The following is a 20,151-nucleotide window of genomic DNA, read 5'->3' on the forward strand; positions in this document are numbered from 1 at the left end:
ATGTGTTTGAGCCAGAACACGGGCTTCTAATGGCATTCCTTCCCACACTCCTGCATCACAAGATATCCTCTCTGACCTAGATCTGGTAGCTCTTCCATTGCCCTTGCTCTTCACCCTTATCTGCAGGGATCAAAATGTGGTCTATCAACAGCTGTGCTCTTTGAGCTGCTGGCTGGCCCTCTCCTAGGATTCCCTACCTCCCTGTCGGCCATCATGCCTCATCAGAGGCAAGGATCATAGCTCAGGGCATTAGAGACCAACAGAGTATAATTTACCAGAACCAACTTAGTTAAGTCCACCCTGCTCATCATTTCACCTACCACATTGGGGTCCTGGGTTAGTCCAGGACAACTATTCTCAAGGTAGTCCATTTGTAGCTTCCCTGTCAGCTATGGTAAGCTTTGTAGAGCTCCAGATAATTTTTTTCTTTTAATATTATTGAAATGGATTGTGTTTATCTTTTTAAAAAAATAGAAAATGCAGATAAAGAATAAAAACTATTCCTAAACCTAACTCCCAGTATACTCAGTCAGTATCCTGGAAGTATCCTTCTAGTTTTACTGGTATATGTACAGAGGTGTGTGTAAACATGCTGTTTTAGCACCTGCTATTTTGCCTAATCCATATAGTATTGCTGTTATTCCATATCAGCAGATGTATTTCTATAACTTTATTTCTAATGCTAATATAATTTTCTGTCCTACGTATGTGCTATAATTGAACCAGTCTCTGCTGTTAAACATTTAGGCAGCTGCCAGTATTATGAACAACATTGCAGTGAATATCTCTAATTAAATCTTTGTATGCCCCTTAATCATGGACTAGGAGTAAAATTGCTGGCTCCAAAGGTCTTCACATTTTTACGTTGTCAAATTGATCTCCAAAAAAGGTTTTATCAGTTTTTTACCCACCAGCAATTATAGGGAAAGGCTCAGAACACCATGTAGTTTGGGGATTGTTCAGTTTCATAATACTAACAGGAAATGCTTTTACTATTAGAAGATACAACAATATTAGATGTACAAGACTCTGCATCTCAAAAAATGAAAATATTTTTAAGGCCATCTGTTTTAGCAGGATGGGAATACATACTTTATTAGTGTGGAGGATGAACCCACAGATGGAGACAGTTTGATAATCAGGTGTGGTGTTTGTCAGCTAAATAAATGTTCATTGCCAGTTCCACTTTCATTTTATTTCAGTTCTGGTGTTTTTTTATTTTTAATGTGTTCTTATTGACTTTTTTTTTTTTTTAAGTGTTTTTTTTTAAATATATATTTTATTGATTTTTTACAGAGAGGAAGGGAGAGAGATAGATAGTTAGAAACATCGATGGGAGAGAAACATCGACCAGCTGCCTCCTGCACATCTCCCACAGGGGATGTGCCCACAACCCAGGTACATGCCCTTGACCGGAATCGAACCTGGGACCTTTCAGTCCGCAGGCCGACGCTCTATCCACTGAGCCAAACCGGTTTTGGCTTATTGACTTTTTTTGTTTGTTTTTTAAGAGAGGGAGGGAGAGAGAGAAAAAACATTGATGTGAGAGCAAAATATCAATCAGTTGGCTGCCTCTGGCACGCCCCCTATCGGGAATAGAGCCCACAAGCATATGCCCTGCTGGGGACTCAAACTGGCAACCTTTTGCCCTAGCAGGTCTGGCTCAGTGGATAAAGCGTCGGCCTGTGGACTGAAGAGTCCTGGGTTCGATTCTGGTCAAGGGCACATGCTTGGGTTGTGGGATCGATCCCCAGTGTGGGGCGTGCAGAAGGCAGCCAATCAATGATTCTCCCTCATTGATGTTTCTATCTTTCTCTCCCTCTCCCTTCCTCTCTGAAATCAATAAAAATATTTCAAAAATTACTTTAAAAAAAACAAACAGGCAACCTTTTGGTGCACAGAACAATGCTCAATCAACTGAGCCACACTGGCCAGGGCTTTAAAAAAAAGTTTTATATAGTTAAGTGAGATGGGATTTTAGCTTTTTAGTCTAAACCAGATGGATAACCTTTTGGGTTTGTTTTTTGTTGTTGTTCCATTTTGTGGGGGGGTTTTTTGTTTGTTTTTGTGTGTTTTTTAATTTTACTCATAAATTTTACTGTTTTCCATTGTCATCTTGTCAACTAAAATGATCAGGAACCAAAAGTTTTAAAAAATTTCCTCAGATTTGCCTCAAAAGTCAATCCTGGGGTTTTTTCTCTGATGATCTGGAAAAATACTTTGAAGTGAATGAATAGATTGTTCTCAGTTGAAAAAATTCTTTCAGTTACATTACACTTACTTTATTGTTTTAGCTGTTGCAGTTTGCATGGGAACTAATCTGAAGGTTTGGATAAGACTGCATTTATTTGAGTTTGAGTAACAAACACCAGGAGTTGCACTTGGGTGGAGCTGGGTCATTACAGTGTGGGGATGAGCTTTGGCTGCTCACCTTGCTTTGTAGTAGTCAATTTTGATGGCAGGGTCTCAGAACTTATAATTGTGGAAACAAAGCATCTTAGTGTCTACTTTATTTTCACTACAAAGGAAATGAGCAGTCAAGTGATTCAAGCTCTTGATCTGAATAAGACTCAGTTTCCCTGTGACTCATGATATTTTCAGGGAGACAGTAAAGAAACTCCTTTTTTGATAGATGTCTGATCTGATCTGACCATTCCTGCCCCTGGATGAAGTGCCCTCACTGCTACAGATGGCCCAGCCACTGCTGGAGAGGAATGACTCAGGTGATAGCAGTTCTCAAGCACCAGACACAGACTGGGCATCCCTTGAACATGGCTGTCCTACACAATGATTAGAACAATATAGATCTAATGTTCTTTGAATGTCTTGCTTCAAATTAGAATCACAAGGCCAGTATTGAGGTTTCTCCTCCACTCCCTACCTCTGAGCTTAGGCTGGAGTGCCTCTCAAGTGACCTTCCATTTACAGCCCATGGGTAGACAGTAGCATCTCTGAGTGATTTGGGTCCAGAATTTAGGCAAACATAAATGGAAGAGGACCTTGAAGAATGATAGCAATCAGCTATTTGAGTGTTTTTCTACAGTTAACTAAGCACTATACTAAGCGTTTCATATGTATTATGGCCTTTAATCCTGTTTTGATCCACATTCTACAAATAAGGATTCTGAGGCTTATTTTTTTTCTTGTTATTAAGTTTACTAGAGGCCTGTTGCACGAAGAGATTTGTGCAATAGGCCTTCCTTTCCCCTGGGTGCTGGCACCGGTTTGCCTCCGGCACCCGGAGCCCAGGCCTTCACTCTGGCCGAGTTCTGGCCGGAGCCAGCCCCAGAGCCGTGAGGCCTCGCTGCTCTGCTGGCCCCGGGGCCATGAGTCCTCGCTGCTCCGCCAGCCCCAGAGACATCAGGCCTCGCTGCTCCGCTGCCCTGGGCCGACAGGCTTCGCTCCACCAGTTGGAGCCTACATATGCAAATTAAACGCCATCTTTGTTGGTGGTTAATTTGCATATCATGCTGATTAGCCCATGGGAGATGTAGCGAAGGTACGGTCAATTACCATGTTTGTCTATTATTAGATAGGATTGGAGTGACACTGGTTAACAAAATTATACAGGTTTCAGGTGCATAATTCTACAACATGTTAACGTAAAAATAGTTAAACCTGTAAAGAATTTTTGTGAGTTTATTTGAGCCAAACTGTCGACAATTGCCAGGAAGCAGAACCTCAATGGTTTGGGATAATGCTCCAGAGAATGGCGGTCTTTTATCTATTTTTATACATTGCAATCAAAGGAGGAGATGTAGGTGGGTTACATGAAATCCATTGGTGATAGACAAGAGAGGTAGGAGAAAGCAAAGTGGGGAAACCCCTGGGATTGGATAAAAAGCAAAATGATAGACACATAAGTGGGTGCAGGATAGTTAACAATCAACAATTAACATGACAACAATGACAACAAAGGAATTTGTGGTATCTGTCCTGGCGCCCAGGCACATTAGGTTGTGACCCAACGGGCCCAGAAAAAAGGGAAGTTACAAGTTACCCAGATGTTTCAAGGATGTGTTATCATAGATGCAAAAAGACAGATAGGCTCAGTTAAGGTAAAGGATGACCTTATCAGTGAAGATACCGGCCTAGGAGGTGACTACCCACCAACTGCTTTTAGTTAAATTTTAATTTCAGACCATCCTTTGTGGTTACTTAGGTCTTTGAGTTTGCAAGACTGCCATGTCCCTCCATACTACATTTTACCCTGGAATATATCAGACAGGAAGGGAGAGGGAGAGAGAGAGAGAAAAATCAATGATGATAGAGAATCATTGATTGGCTGTATCCTGCACGCCCCCCCATTGGGAATCGAGCCCACAACCCAGGCATGTGCCCTTGACCTGAATCGAACCTGGGACCTTTCATTCCACAGGCCGACACTCTATCCACTGAGCCAAACCAGCAAGGGCTACCCTGGATGTTCTTACATAGCCACATAGACTTTTATTTGTGTTTCTTCTATATTCTGGGTATGGTGCATTATTTTTAGCTATTATCTTAGTAATTATGGGGGATTTTATTTAACTCCCATTTTATTGATGAGGAAATTTCATCTTGGGGGTAATGTTTCTGAAATCAAGTCTAGGTCTGCCTGACTCCCAGATATGGCAGGAGAATGTGGTAGGTGTTAGGAGCACAAGACCTAGAGCTAGACAGCTTGGATTATATCCTGGCTTCACCTAGAACCAACACTGGAATTTTGGGTGAGTTGCTTAATCCCACTGTGCCTCGGTTTCCTCATCTGTAAAGTGGAGATGCTGAATCCCTTCCTTGCAGGCTGTTGTGAGGATTAAGTGAACTAATACTTGTAAAGTACTCAGCACAGGGTCCAGCTTGGTAATGGGTGCTTTGTAAACATACACTATATTCATCATGCTTCCCTAACCCACCTTATTTTCAGAGTATGCAAGAGAAACAGTCAGACGCATGGCAAGTCCATGTATCAGGCTTTCTTTGACCTTCAGATGATGAGCACCAGCTCTATGCAAAGGCTGTACTAGGAAGAAAGCCAAAAATACCAGTTGCTTTCTTGTTTGGAGTGTCCTGTCTTGGGCATTCTGCATACATTACCTTATCTAATCCTCATGGCAGAACAGTTCCTTGTGCTACACCTGGAGAAACTGAAGCCCTGGGAAGTCAAGTGACTTGTTCAAGGCCAGTCCTCTTGTTTAATTTAGTGGTAGAGCTGGGACCAGATGGCCGGTCTTATGCTCTTTCTCCAGCATCACACTGACTCCTGAATAATAATGGCTGCCATTTAGTAGCCTGAAATTCTCTGCAAGTGATCAACAAGTGTAACATGAAAAGAACATGGTGCTAGAATAAGTTTGCCTTAACCGCACAATCTCTCAAGACCTTTAATACACTAGTGCCCCATGATGCTGCTGGTGTAGTAATATGTGGCATTTCTGAAACTTTCCTGGAGATATCTCAAGGGACTAGGACCCCAGGAAGCACACTTGGGAAACGACTTCCAGTTGAATGTGCTAAGAGTACCCTTCTTAGGTTTAAAGATCAGAGGGAAGGGAGAGGTATAGGGACTGATCTGATTAGAGGCTTTGAGGGGAAACAAGCAAGCTTTTGTCTAATAGCCTCTGATCTGCAAAGGCCTAGGCCAGGGCATCTGCTAAGACAGTGGTTGGCAAACTCATTAGTCAACAGAGCCAAATATCAACAGTACAACGATTGAAATTTCTTTTGAGAGCCAAATTTTTTAAACTTAAACTATATAGGTAGGTACATTGTTATTAACTTAATTAGGTTACTCCTAAGCTGGCCTTTGCTAAAAACGTCCTCAATCTGAGGGGTCGACCTCAGCGAACGTACCCCTACTTCTTCTAACACCACTTCTTCAAAATAGACTCGCCCGGGCCGAAAACTGACTTCTGCGCATGGGCCACGAAGTTTCAGTCGCACTGTACGTGCGCGCCTGCACGTGGTATTTTGTGGAAGAGCCACACTCAAGGGGCCAAAGAGCCACATATGGCTCGCGAGCCGTGGTTTGCTGACCACTGTGCTAAGAGAAAGGCTGAGGGTGAGATGTATGGTGGTTTACAGGAGAGAGACAAAGGCTTTAAATGGTTGTGGAGAATTGGGAGTTCTATGTACATTTTGTTTGTCAGCTACCCTAATTGCTTTATTTGATTCACTCCTTAAATCCCTACAAAAACTGAGCAAGGCTGGTAGCCTTAACCCTTGTTAAAAATCCTTGTTACTACCCTTGTTGAAATTAAGGGAGCTTAAGTAACTTGCTCAACACACGATGGCTAGTGGGTGAATTCCAGCCCCGGTCCATCTGCGAGCTCTAAACACTGCAGCAGACACCATGTCTTATTCATAAGATATAATCAACCCCTATGGTGCCGGGCACTTAGTTGGTCTTCAGGAAATCCCGCATCCACCCCCCTTTCTCATAGTTGGCACATGAGTATGAAATAGACACATGAGTGAGATTTCAGTAGGGAATGCAGGCCTGAAAAGTCCATCACAGAGAAAGAGTCTAGACTCATCCCTTATGTCCATCAGCCACTGCCAGTCTGTGTCAAGCCTGCCTCCACTGAAGACTTGGAGTGCTCCTCTCCTCATTCTGCCCTCCACCTCTCTGAAGCTAAACGCATCCTGGTCTGTTGGACCCTCCAAGTTCCAGCCATGGTCTCTCCCACCCCATGCTGTCATGCATACAGCTTTCCTCTCTTTAAGCCCTTATTCATGTGAGGACATCAAGGAAAAGGGGATTGAATAACTTGCCCAATGTTATTAGGAGTGAGGGGGAGCTAGTAGTAACTCAGAGTCTGAGGAGAGTTCTGCTGGGCCTGTAAGTTCCATGAGGGCAGGCATTCTGTCTTAGTCATTCCTGTTTCAGCAACACCAAACAATGCCAGGTGCAGCAACTGCTTAGTACAAATCAGACAGGATTTCCCTCATGCCTTGTTTTTGTTAGTGTCCTGACAGAACCTCTCTCCTCAGCACTGCACCCCAGGTATTGAATACCGTCTTTCCAGCCCAGCAAGCAGAAAATGAAGCCAAAGCCAGCTCTTCCATCTCCATCGACGAGTCACAGCCTACCACAAACATCCAAATACGGCTTGCTGATGGCGGGAGGCTGGTGCAGAAATTTAATCACAGCCACAGGTACCTTATATTGTCTGGCCTACCTTCTTTTAGGAGGGTCCCAGAAATTCCCACCAAAGGGGGAGGCAGGGGGCTGTTTTTTCTTCTAACCCCAGCAGGCACTCCATGCTTTTCGAAAAGGAGGCAATGGAATGGAAAGCATGCAAGTCTGAAGCCTTTGGCCCCTAATTCCATTAGATGTGGCCAGTGATTGCTCTCTTACCTACTGTGGTTCTCATTCCTTACCTGTAAAATTAGGGGATTGGATTCCTTAGGGACTTTTTCAGCCATCAGACTCTTTGTTCAAAGGAAATCTCATGCTAAATCCCAAAGGTAGAACAGTTAAAATTTGAACAGCTGTGCTTGCTAGAGAGGAGAGGAGACACAGTACCAGCATCCCACCCATGGCTTTCTCCACCTCCTTCCCACAAGGGGCCTCTGAAAATGACCAGGCTATTAAGGTTTCCAGATCTGGCATTTGAGAATTCCAGAACACCTGCTCTACTATCTCAGATCATCTGGCCTGGATCAAAGCAAACTGCCTCCCTCATTTTACAGACACAGAGTAATGAAGTGATTAGCAGGGGAGGATAGAGTAAAGATATTTGACAACTCCTTTTTCTAGACTAGCAGTGTCTAAATGTCATCAATCATAGGCCAGGTGAACCAGAACCCACATGTGGGACTCAGTGAATGGCTTGACAATCCTTGAGTGTTGACAAGGCTCTCATGTTGAGTAAGCTGTGAAACAAGTCCCAGGAGCACATGGAATCTTTGTTCAAACATTTCTTGTTCAGTAGGAACTGTTCACTGCACTGTTAGGCGCTTTGTGTTTAAGGGAATTAATTCCTGTCACTTGTCTGAGTTCTTTGCCTCAGTTTCATTTCACTCAGTAACTCCAGCCTTTCAGCATGATTGCTAACTCCCCCGGGTGGACAGCCCATCCCAAGAGTTTACCAGCTGGTGGGTAAGAGGACTCTGCTGGAGGTCTCAGACTGTATCATGGATGTCTACGCCCTTAGATGTGCCAGATTGTGAATCGCATAAATTTTAAGTGTTGGAGGTAGAAAGAAGTTTCTGTTTAAGCACTCTAGGGGAGAAGGCTGGCTGTTTCAGATGACTCTTCTTGTGGTCACCAGGTTCAGGACACAAGCAGTATCTAGAGTAGGGATTCCTGGCACTCAAGGGTTACTGACCTTCAGTAATTCTTCTCACTAATAGTTTTAGTGGTTTTTAAAAGAGACATAATATTTGCTGCCCTTGTGAAATTCGTGGTCTACAGGGGGAGACAGACCTTAATCATATCCCAAAATTGTTTGATTACAAACTTGATCAGTACTGTGGGAGTAAGATCAGGGGATGGAGCTTGGGGGGAAGGCTGCCCTAAGGAGGCAGCATTTGAGCTGAGGCCTAAGGTTTGACTAGAATTACAGGAAAAGAATCAGGCAGAGGAGCCTCTAGAAAGAGGGACCGAAATGTAGGCAGGGAGCATAGCATGAAGAAGAACTGAAAGGAGAAGGAGGGTGGTGTAAAATTGGTCAGGCCTTGGGACCACAGTAAGGAGATGGGTATTTCTCCCAAAGAAAATGGGAGTAACCCTGAAGGGTTTCAGGCAAGGGAGTGGCCTGCTCAGATGGGCTTCCAAAGGAGAGCTTTGGCCACTCTCTAGAAGACAGGGCCAGGGACGGGGGCTTGGGGGATGTGGTGCATCCTGCTGCAGGGTGGGGTTTGTGGGCAGCAGAGAAGGGCACTGCTCACCCACTTCCCACTCACCCCTGCTCCACCAGGATCAGTGACATCCGACTCTTCATTGTGGACGCCCGGCCGGCCATGGCCGCCACCAGCTTTGTCCTCATGACTACTTTCCCGAACAAAGAGCTGGCTGATGAGAACCAGACCCTTAAGGAAGCCAACCTGCTCAACGCCGTCATCGTGCAACGATTAACATAACCACCCGGCCCTGCCAGGTGGCCTCACCTTCCTGTGTTTCCCATGGCCAGCTGCCCCGTGGAGACTGCCCCTCCCGCCCCCTCTTGAACACCCAGCAGTCCAGTGCCGTCTCCTCCGTAGCTCTGGGTTCTTAGATCTCCGTTGGACATTTGTTTTCTCCTTAGTTGCATTTCCTGGTTTTTGTGACGATCAATGGACTTTAAAGAAAAAAAATAAAAACAACTAAAAAAATGGAAGGAATATCACCAGCATGTTCCAGGGAACCTCTCTCACTGAAGTAGGCTTTGTTTGCTTTAAAATAATTTCTCTCCAGGGCGTGTGAGAAGAACCTTCCTGCATAAAAATTGCTTGTGGCCCACAATACCTATCTACTTGTATGTCCACCTGCCTGTCCCACGATGACTAATGGAGGATTTCCCCCTTTATAAGGAAGGAAGTGGGGGACTTGTAGAAAGAGGATTTGAAGCCACTTACTCCCATAAGGACAAATCTCTTGCCCAGATAAAACCAGGCAGCAGCAAAAGTCCCCCAGATATAGAAGCACATGACTCCTTCAGATGAAAATAAATATTCCTTGTGCTCCTTTCGCTCAAACCCTGGGAAATTCAAACCAGTTGAGATTCTGATTTCACCTGTCTGCCCCGGGCCTTTCCTCCCTCATCATCTGGGCCATTGTCACCCTGGTGATTCTCAGCTGCTCTGCCATTGCTTTACTCCATGTGCAGAAGTGTGTACCTAGGGAATAGATGGGGTATCTTTTCATTGGGAAACAGCTCATGCCAACCTGAGTTCAGAGTCAGGGTATCTTAGTGAGAAATCATCAAAATATCACTGAGCACCCTAGCTGGTGTATCTCAGCGGTTACCTGCGCATCGAAGGATCTCAGGTTCAATTCCCGGTCAAGGGCGTGTACCTGGGTTGCAGATTTGGTCCCCTGCCCTGTCAGGGTATATGCGGGAGGCAGCCAATCAATGTTTCTGCCCCTCTTCCTCCCTCCTTTCCATTCTCTGAAAAAAGAAATGGGAAAAATGTCCTCTGGTGAGGATTAGCAATATATATATCTCGCCTAGCTATTCGATAATGATGTGTGCGGCAAATCAAATGTTGAAAGGGGAGGGGAGGCCTGTGCTGAGTAAATTTTGAGAGTAAGAGTAATGTAAGTGCCTGGCTTTGGTGTGCAGGTTCCACCTCACAGTTCTCTGCCCCACTGATTTCAGACTCATAGCAACTTAGGCAGTCGGATACAGACCTCCCCCATAAATAAGTGTGGTTTTTTTCTGTGCAAGTTTGGGAAAGGAGGGTCACTGGGGTCTTGAAAGCCTTTCCACCTCCCAATTAAGTGAAGCACAGACTTAGAATCAACACTGACTCAGAATCTCCTGGTTTTGAATCAATGTCCCTCGATCCTCTTTTCCAAGCAGTCATCACCAATCCTGCTTCACACCCTGCAACAAGCCAAGAACCAACACTACTTATATCCAGAGCTGGGGAATGGCTTGGATTTCCCCAAGACCCATCCCGAGAAAGGGACACACACAGCTTGGTGCTTCTGATAGCAAATTGGCAGGGGCCTGCCAGGGCTGCAGCATCTGCCAGTGTCCTCCAGCAGGTGGTAGTAACTGTGGAAACAATGCCGGTCTGGAAAAACTTTGTAAATTATTGTCACCTTGACCATGCAACCCAGGTACATGCCCTTGACCGGGAATTGGACCAGAATGAGGACAACGGAGTTTGATGCTTTATAATGGGTTGCTTTGAAGAAGTGTAATAGCAACCATTGTAAGTACGTCTGTGCCACAAGCATCCCATTTTACAGTGCAAAACCTAAAGCCCAGCTGGTGAGTGGTAAGGTTTGCTTGCTTCCAAAGGTTATGCTCTAAACCTCGCTCCACATACATACACGCTGTCCCCAACCCGGGCCCTGTACACATACACTCAACCCCCTCCTACCCTGCTTCAGAGTTTCTTTTTTCCCCCCAAACATTTTGTTTGTTTGTTTTAGAGAAGAAAGGAAAGGAGAGGGAGAGAGAAACATCAATCGGCTCCCTCTGACATGTCCCCTACTGGGGATAAAGCCCGAAACCTGTGTCTGTACCCTGATGGAATCAAACCGGCAACCTTTCAGTGCACTGGACAATGCCCAACCAACTGAGCTACACTGCCGGGGCATGCTTTTTAAAATTTTTATTAAGATTTATCAGAGTTTCTGCTTAAGTTTCACTAGTACATATCAGAAGAGATCACAAAAACACCACTTACAACCTGCATCATCTAGAAAGGCACAAAGGCCTTTTGGGATTCCCACCCAGCCAGGGGAAGGGATCTAATGCAGCCATCACAGTTCAGACCATCCCAGGGTCAGAGAGCTTGTCAGCCACAGAGCGAGGATCACACTGGTCTGGATCCAGGCTGGTTTCAGTCCTGGTTCTCTCTAGGTGGTCCAGAGGGAAAGGTTCATGCACCCACAGATAGGCTTTCACAGTGTTTTTAAAAAAATAAAGGATACTCAGCCGCTGGTTATGGGGCTTCTGAATTCAGGGCTTTCTCAACTGAGGCATTTTGTTAATTGGTAGGGACATTTTGGATCATCCCAAAACTTGGTTGGCAAGTAAGGGAGTCCAATAGGCCAGGCCAAGAATATATTGCAATGCATGGGACATGTCCTGATGGAATGACATCCACAGTGAAAAAGGCAAATTAGTTATGATGATGCCCTTCCTAACAAGTCCAGCTTAAACTAGTCTCTACTGTGGGGCATACGTGGTGTTTCTGTTTGGTCTTGTAAACCACACCATGCCCAACAACCCTGTAGGTACAGTGTGGGGCACATCTGGTTGCTTCCTCAGAAGCAGGTATGTGCGGCAAGAGCTGAGCATGTCTTTGTGGCTTTGGATGGCATCTTCCAAAGCGGCAGTGCCCTTTTGTGTACCCACCAGTGCTACAAAACATGCTAGTCCCCACCAGGAACTCCTTCAAGCTGACTGAGCTCATTCCATGGAAGCAACTGGTGCAGAAGTGTGGGTTCTCTGCTGCTCTCTAGCCCAACCACTAGGATTTCCAGAGGAACTGCTGTCAGGACTTCTCCCTGCCAGAGCCAAATGAAAGAAAGTCTTTTTTTTTTTTCATGGAACCCGCCCCGCCACACACACACACACACACACACACACACACACACACACGCACACTTCCTTCCAGGTCCACTTTTCTCAGGACAGGACAGGGAAGCACATTGTTGACTTCTAGTGGCCAATCTGGCCCCAGCTGAGCAAGCTTCTGTGCTGTGTGACTACATCTCTGCTCACCCCACATCCAGTCCATGAACAGGCTCTTGAGGTTCTGCAAATGCATCCCAAGTCCAGCCACTCATCATCCCTACCCTGCGATCTCCTGCGTCCAGCCTCCATCATCTCTCACATCGACAACTGCAGTGAGCTGATTGGTCCCTGAAGAACCCTGCAGGACCTGGCCCACCACTAGCTATCCATTTGCCCTGCTGTATTTTCCTTCTTATTCTGTCTCCATGTGATGCATTATATACTCTCTGTGTGTTTGTTTCCTTTGTCCCTCCACTGGGTTATAAGCTCCATGACTCTGAGCACTTGGCACAATGCCTGACACATCTTAGGTCCTCAACAAATGATTGGTTGGATGAACTTGTGAAATGGAGATAAGACCTCCCTATCTAAAGGGTGAAGGTGATGATGCTTAAAGTGTCCCATGAAGTAGTGTTTGGGTAACTCAGTCCATCCCTCTCTCCCAAAGCAGGCTCTTATTCAGCCACAGGGGGGCATCGTTCTAAAGGACACCTGTAGCTGCCAGTAAAGGAATCTAGGTTCTTCCAGCAAAGACACTTAAGAAAAGGTGGAACTAAAACAGATATGGCCCTAGCCGGTTTGGCTCAGGGGACAGAGCGTCAGCCCGCACACCAAAGGGTCCCAGGTTTGATTCCGTCAAGGGCACATACCTTGATTGTGGGCTTCTCCCCGGCCCAAACCCAAGTGGGCTCGTGCAATCAATGTGTTTCTCTCACATCGATGTTTCTGTCTTTCCCCTCTCTCTTCCACTCTCCCTAAAAATCAGTGAAAATATACTCGGTTGAGGATTAACAACAACAACAACCACAACAAAAATATACCCCCACAACAAAGCAGATATGTATGTGGGGTGGGAGAGCAAGGTGTGCAGGGGGTGCCTCGGCACCTTCCCCACCTTGACAGGACTGGACTCAGAAGTTTAAAGGCCAGTCACCCTCCATCTTGAGCACCTGAGACCCTCAATGCCAGGACCAGATCTTCAGCCACTACTAATGATAACAGCAGCTGCCATTATTTGAGCACAATTTTGTGCTAGGCCCTGTATGTATCTTGCCTCGTGTAGTTTGACAACAACACAAAGGTACCATGGCTAGCTTATTTTATGGAGGAATACACAGGCTCAGTGTGGTGAGGTCCACGCCATATAAAAGGCCTGTACAGCCAAGATTTGAACCCCCGACTGCCTGAACCCTTGGCTTTAGGAGTTAGGTCAAGAGCCAAGTTATAGTAACCTCTGTCAGGTGGTTTCAGTGAGGGCCATTGGGGTCTATACCACAATCAAAGGGGTGGACACAGGAAATAAGTGATTCACAAAGAAGTTCAATATAGTCTCACTACAAAACCTCAAATATGCCCCTTTCTTAAAGAGGGTCAGAGGATCCCATAATAAGGTGTTTATTTCTGAATGGTCATAAGATGAAATGCACCTAACCGTGCAAAACTACCTGCACCTCCTCCTCCACCATCTCTGCCATCTTCCACCACTCCTCCGTCACCATCACCTTTACCACCACCTGCACAATTACCAGTACCTCCACTTCTATGTCCGCCACCACCATCTTCACAGTCTCCACCATCATCTTCTGGGACATTCCAGTCTCGCCCGCCTGCCCTCTCCCAGCTTCCTGTACCAGGTCCTCACTTTTTGTCTGTTTGGTTGGGGTTTTTTGTTTGTTTCTTTGTTTTGAGCACTTTATTACTTTCCAGCACAACAAGATGCTCCAGGCTCATCTTGTATGTTTCCTATCCCAGTCCTAGAATCAGCCCTGGTTTCTTTACTTGGAGAATTGTATGGGAAACCAAGATCTGGGCACCAGGCAAGCTCATTGGTCTTTGGGTATCTTTTAGTGGTTCTCAACCTTCCTAATGCTGCGACCCTTTAATACAGTTCCTCATGTTGTGGTGACCCCCAACCATAAAATTATTTTCGTTGCTACTTCATAACTGTAATTTTGCTACTGTTATGAATCATACTGTAAATATCTAATATGCTATATGTGTTTTCCGATGGTCGTGACCCACAGGTTGAGAGCCGCTTAGCTAACAGAGTAAAGAAATATATACCTGACTACTAACCCACAATATACACATATCCATAAATATTACTATATGTAATCATCTGTATCTATATTAAATTAAACGAGTTCTTAACAGAGGCTCTTTTTTTATAATGTGTATTTCATCACTGAGATTTCTAATTTTTCCTGGTTTCAAGAGATTTGTAATTGATTGTTGAAGCATTTTTATGATGGCTGCTTTGAAACCCTTGTCCCATAATTACATTTTTATGTTTTTAGTTGATATTTTAGGAGAAGAGAGAGATTTGTTATTCCACTTATTCATGCATTCATTGGTTGATTCTTGTATGTGCCCTGATCGAAGATTGAACCTGCAACCCTGGCGCATCAGGACAATGCTCCAACCAACTGAGCTGCTTGGCCAGGGCTAACATCTAATTCATCTCAATGTTGGAGTTGGTTGATTGTGTTCTCATTCAAGTTGTGACATTTTTATTCTTATTTTTATGGGTGATTTTCACTTTGGGTTCTATTTAAATCCTTTATTTTAGCAGGCAATCACCCTGTTTAGGTTTAGCACACAGCCTACTTTTGTGGGCTGTGGACCCAATGACAGTTTGATTTGCTTGGATTATCTGGTGTTACAGGGTCTTCCACTGGCCTCTCCTTAAGCTGCCATGAGGGTGGAAGGAGTTTCCCCAGGCCTGGCCACCATGTGCCTCTTGGTGGGGAGGGAAGTGCAGACCTACTGTGGTTGCTTGTTGTGCCAGGTCCCCTCCTGCCTGTTCCACCTGCTCACCTTCCCTGTGTCTCCCTGTGGGAAGGGGAGTGCTCCCCCCCATCCTTACTGTTAGTGAGGCTCCCCATCAGTCCCCCTTGCCAGCAGTGTTGGGTGTACCTGTTGCTGGCAGAGGGGCTCCCATTCAATCCAGGGCTGCCTACCTGGGCTACCTTCTGTTGCTAGGCTGGGGTGAGGAGTGCCAGGTCCAGGTTCCTTCTTCTATGGGGTGGGCCGCAGTGGTCGGCAATCTGCGGCTCGTGAGCCACATGCGGCTCTTTGGCCCCTTGAGTGTGGCTCTTCCACAAAATACCCACCTGCGGGCGCGCATGTACAGTGCGATTGAAATTTCGTGGCCCATGCACAGAAGTCGGTATTTTGTGGAAGAGCCACACTTAAGGGGCCAAAGAGCCGCATGTGGCTCGCAAGCCGCAGTTTGCCGACCACTGGGGTGGGGAAATATAAGAGGCCCTGCCTCTGTGTTGCTTTTTCAATCCTGGGCTTCCAAACCAGTTCATTTTCCTTTACCACTTGTCATAGTGCTCCTTAGGTTGCCTCTTGGTTTATCATTGTGCTTAACCGGGAAGAAGAGAACTGGGTCTATATTATCTTGTCCAACCAGAAGTCCAGTAAGCACATTTTTAACACTATGGATTTGTGTTGCCAGCTGCTTTCTTGAAAGGCCATTCTAGCCCTGGCCAGTTTGGCTCAGTGGATAGAGCACCAGCCTGCAGACTAAAGGGTCTTGGGTTCAATTTCGGTCAAGGACACATGTCTGGGTTGTGGGCTCAATCCCCAGTAGGGGGCGTGCAGGAGGCAGCCAATCAATGATTCTCTCTCATCATTGATGTTTCTATTTCTCTCTCCCTCTCCCCTTCTCTCTGAAATCAGTAAAAAAATATATTTTTTAAAAGGCCATTCTAATATAGTATATTGCCTCAAATGATGCATGAGGGCCTGCTCTCATTTTACAGTGTAAGATCACCTGCCCAATGTCACACAGGAGCACATAGCAATGCGGAGTCCTGCACAAATCCTGTGTTCTCCTATGTCCCCACCTGCTGCCACCACACTCGGCACCACTTCCCAGCGCTCCAGGAAGCTCACAGCCTGGCAAGGACAGCAGACTCAGGAGTTAAGCTCTGAGGGGGAATGAAAGTGGAAGGGCACCCAGGCCTGAGAGTGAAGAATCAGTCCAGAGAGGACATCCTTGAGCCTGACAAGATGCTCTGCTGAGTCCCCGCTCCTGCCCCTTCCAGCCCTCTGTGTTCAAGCACTTCAGGCTTCAGGCCAGTGTGAGCACTGCAAATGTGGATTCAGGCTCCCCAACTGTGGGGACTCCTGCGTGTCACTGCTGATTATTGCCACCAGTCCTCGGGTGGAAATGGGGGGCCGATCCAGGCACCTGTGACAGAACAGGCACTGCCTGCCCTAGGAGAGCCTGGACACCCAGCCCCAATCCTGGTGAAGCTGATCCCACTGGGCAAGCCACTGCCCCTGTTTGTGCTTTGATCTCCTTCCCTGTGAAATGGAAGCAATCATTCTCATCCTTCGGAGAATCCATGTTGTTAATAGGCCGGATAGACTGTAAGCTCTGGTGAGAGTCGGAAAGCTTTAAAAGGATAAATCAAATCTTGGCTGTCTCTGGCTCAAAACCCTCCAGTGGCTCCCATCACATTTGAACTAAAACCAAGGCCTCATGTAGTATTTGAATTAATACCCTTCACTCCTCACGCTCCTTTAACCTGTTATTTTTCTTCCTAGACATATCACTTAGTGTGTGTGTGTGTGTGTGTGTTTCTTTTTAATCTCTTCCCAGAAGCTCCATGGAGGCAGGAATCATGTCTTCTTCAATCCCTGAGCCTAGGACAGCACACCACAGACTCCTGCCTCCCTGCCCATAGCTCTTCCCACTGTATCACGCACCTCACCCTGGAAACTTTTTTGTGTCCCTTATATTTCTTCTTCTCTGTGACTGGCTCATCTCTGTAGGGACACTGTTCTGTTCTGGTGCCCTGACAACTTTGCACATGTCCACCTAGGCCATGTACGCAAGGCTTGATCACAGCTGACCTACGCCTTGATGGAACATCCGAGGATCCTCCTGGAATATGAGAAGTCAGGTGGTCATGAGAGGAGCTGCCACAAGGCCATTTCTATCCCCAGTAAGGCTGTAGCCATAGGCTCTTTCTCATCTGCCTCCCTGATTCCGATGAGGTGGGGGTTCATCCCCTTCTACCTTACCTTCCTTCCAGTTTCAGGCTGTCAAACAGCTTAGCTGCAGCATGGAATTGGGACCCCATTATTCTGGTTTCATGTCACCTAGCCCCTTTTGTTTCAGTATCATCTTGTGGACTAGGGATGCTAACACCATAGCTGATCTTGCTTTTGCCATCCATGTAAATAATAAACTCCCTCAAGCCATTTGGGCTTGATGTATTCCCACCTGCTAAACCTATGACAGAATGACACTCTAATCTAGCAGCTTCTGATAGGAATTTGTAAGTCTGCCTGACAATATTATTTTCATGCCAGCATTATTGTCCCTCTCAGGCATATCTGTCAAGCATCCCTTATCCTGGGTTGTGCCACCACTCCTCCTCAGGATCCAGCCACTAGAATCCTCAGTTATTCAGAAGCCTGAACCAAGGAGCATTTTCAGACTACCACATGTAGCCTAAGCCCAATCTGGTTAATTGCTTACTAAAACAAAAATATCACCATTCTCCAAAGGAGTTTAAAAAGACTGAATATTGTATAATGACATTCAAAATGTTCAGGATATATTCCAATATTACTTGACATATTGTTAGGGTCACCAAAGGAGGAATGCACAAGTTCAAGAGTGGCAAGGGATTATAAATTTATTAGATCATTTGGAGACCAGATGGGCTGAGCCAAAATGGCATCAGCAGCCAGGGACGGGGGAGTCAGAAATTCTAAAGGACTCTAGGAGGGCTTTTTCCATGGAGAATTCTCTGGGCAAGTCCAGATCCTGGGCAAGTCTGGAGGGGAAAGTTACTGTTCTTAGCAAATGGAATGTCGTCTAAGTGAAAAAGAATGTCAGTTGTGAAATGATCTAAAGGTCAGTTTCCCAGAGGAGGGGATATCGATTTGATTATTTGATCAGAGCTAACACGTATGAAGAAACATGAAAATCTCAACTCACAAAGGAAAAGACAATCAACAGATGCTGAGAGTACACAGCTGTTGGAATTATCTGACAAAGTCTTTAAAGCAGCTACTATAAACATGCTCCAGGAAGTAAGGACAAACCATCTAGAAACAAATGGAAAGATAGAAAGTTTAAGCAAATTCATACGTAAAGAACAAAATGAAACTCTTTGAACTGAAAAATAGAGTAACCGAAAATTTTAAAACTCTTTGGCCCTAGCCAGTTTGGCTCCGTGGATAGAGCATTGGCCTGCAGACCAAAGAGTCCTTGGTTTGATTCTGGTCAAGGACATGTACATTGACTGCAGGATTCTCTCCCCATCCCCCTTTTTTTTCTCCTAATATCTGTCTTCCCTTCTCCTATAAGCACAGAATTCCTATTTTTCATTGGGCACAAAAGAAGCTAAGTTTGGCCATACAAATAGGTTGTAGCCAATGAGACATGAGAAGAAGAGATGTGTGCAACTTCTAGGTCATGCACCTAAAGGGATGGGGTAAGCTTTCCCTCCCCCTTTCCACTGGTTGGAATGCAAGTATGTTGGAGTCAGCTTGGACCATGTAGAGGAGGGTAGGATCCTACAGATGGAGAGGCACAAGTAAAAGGAACACAATCCTCTGGAGAACCTGTGAAGCCAAGCTGTCCTACCTGCCTCTGGACCGTTAAAAGAGAGAGAGAGCCCTGCTAGCTTAGCTCAGTGGTTGAGCGTTGACCTATGAACCAGGAGGTCATGGTTCAATTCTCCATCAGGGCAGTTCAGAGCACATGCCTGGGTTGCAGGCTCCATCCCCAGTGGGGGGTGTGCAGGAGGCGGCTGATCGATGATTCTCTCTCATCACTGATGTTTCTATCTCTCCCTCTCCCTCTCTCTCTGAAATCAATAAAAATATAGTTAAAAAAAATAAGAAAGACAGCAATTTCAGTCACAAGGTCCCTGAGATTGTAGGGAAGGGAACACAGATGATGGGAAGAGTGTCAAAGAACTTTGAAGTCATGTTTGAAACACCCGAGGAGCACACGCAGGTCCCTAGACTGTCACAGTGCTCCCTCCTGCCACAGTGCCTCCTGCGTGTTCCTCTGCCTCTCCCAGCCCCGCACACCGCCGGTCAACTCCTTCAGACCTTGGCTAACCCTAGCTACCTGCGCGGGCCAGGTCACTACCCTCCAGGCTGAGACAGGCCTCTCTATTCTGTCTCTCAGAACATAACGTCAGGGGTCGCTCTCTCACAGAACTTACAGATTTGAAACTTTACATTAACCTGTGTGGGTACTGGTTGCCTCTCACCAAAATTTAAGTTCTGTGAGGTCAGGGACTGAGTCTGTCTCCTTCCCTGCTGTTTCCCCAGCACCTAGCACAAAATAAGCCATGAACGAATGCGTGAATGAATGCATCCAGGGCACATACTGACTCCTCCTCCAACATGGAAAAGCAGAGCTCCTCATCGTGAACCATTCATTGAACGCTAACATGCACGCACATCTGCGCTGCCCTCGCAATCATCCTTTTTACAGGATGCGTGTGCACTGAGAAGTGTGAACCTGCTGAAAGTCACCTATTCGGTTACCGGCGGAGCCCCACATCGTCTCCCCGTTTCTCAGATGCGGAAACTTGATTGAAGAGATGCCGGCCTTGCCGGACGCTCAGAGAAAGGAAGCGGGGCGGGGGGCGGGGCAGGTCCGGCGTCCGAACCGCGGCCTCCGCAAGGTAGCAGCCGCGGGCCTCCCGGCTTCCGGACTTCCGGTTCCCGGGCGCGGGGACGTGCGCGCCGTGTGTGGGGGCGCGCGCCCAGGCGGGGCGTCAGG

At 46.2% G+C, this 20,151-nt stretch overlaps 1 protein-coding gene and 1 long non-coding RNA gene across 5 annotated transcripts in view; one reads left to right on the top strand and one right to left on the bottom strand.

Moving 5' to 3' along the window:
* LOC102424181 (NSFL1 cofactor p47) overlaps positions 1-9,427 on the top strand; it is a 25,350-nt gene extending 15,923 nt beyond the window's left edge. For all 3 annotated transcript variants that reach the window (XM_006107218.3, XM_023747943.1, XM_006107219.3), the window contains 2 exons: positions 6,973-7,137; positions 8,904-9,427. In XM_006107218.3, the coding sequence (XP_006107280.1) occupies positions 6,973-7,137; positions 8,904-9,066 (328 nt within the window). In that variant the 3' untranslated portion in view covers positions 9,067-9,427. The remainder of the gene's footprint in view (positions 1-6,972; positions 7,138-8,903) is intronic.
* Positions 9,428-18,014: 8,587 nt separating this feature from the next.
* On the bottom strand, positions 18,015-20,084 carry LOC106695310. 2 transcript variants are annotated; one of them, XR_002827337.1, is made up of 3 exons: positions 19,902-20,084; positions 19,608-19,697; positions 18,015-18,455 (listed from the first exon to the last, which is right to left on the bottom strand). It is a non-coding gene; the product is annotated as an uncharacterized LOC106695310 (long non-coding RNA). The 2 variants fall into 2 exon arrangements; XR_001346377.2 differs by having other exon boundaries at positions 19,608-20,084.
* Positions 20,085-20,151: the final 67 nt, after the last annotated feature.

This window comes from Myotis lucifugus, unplaced genomic scaffold, assembly GCF_000147115.1.
Source record: "Myotis lucifugus unplaced genomic scaffold, Myoluc2.0 scaffold_1069, whole genome shotgun sequence".
NCBI lineage: Eukaryota > Metazoa > Chordata > Mammalia > Chiroptera > Vespertilionidae > Myotis > Myotis lucifugus.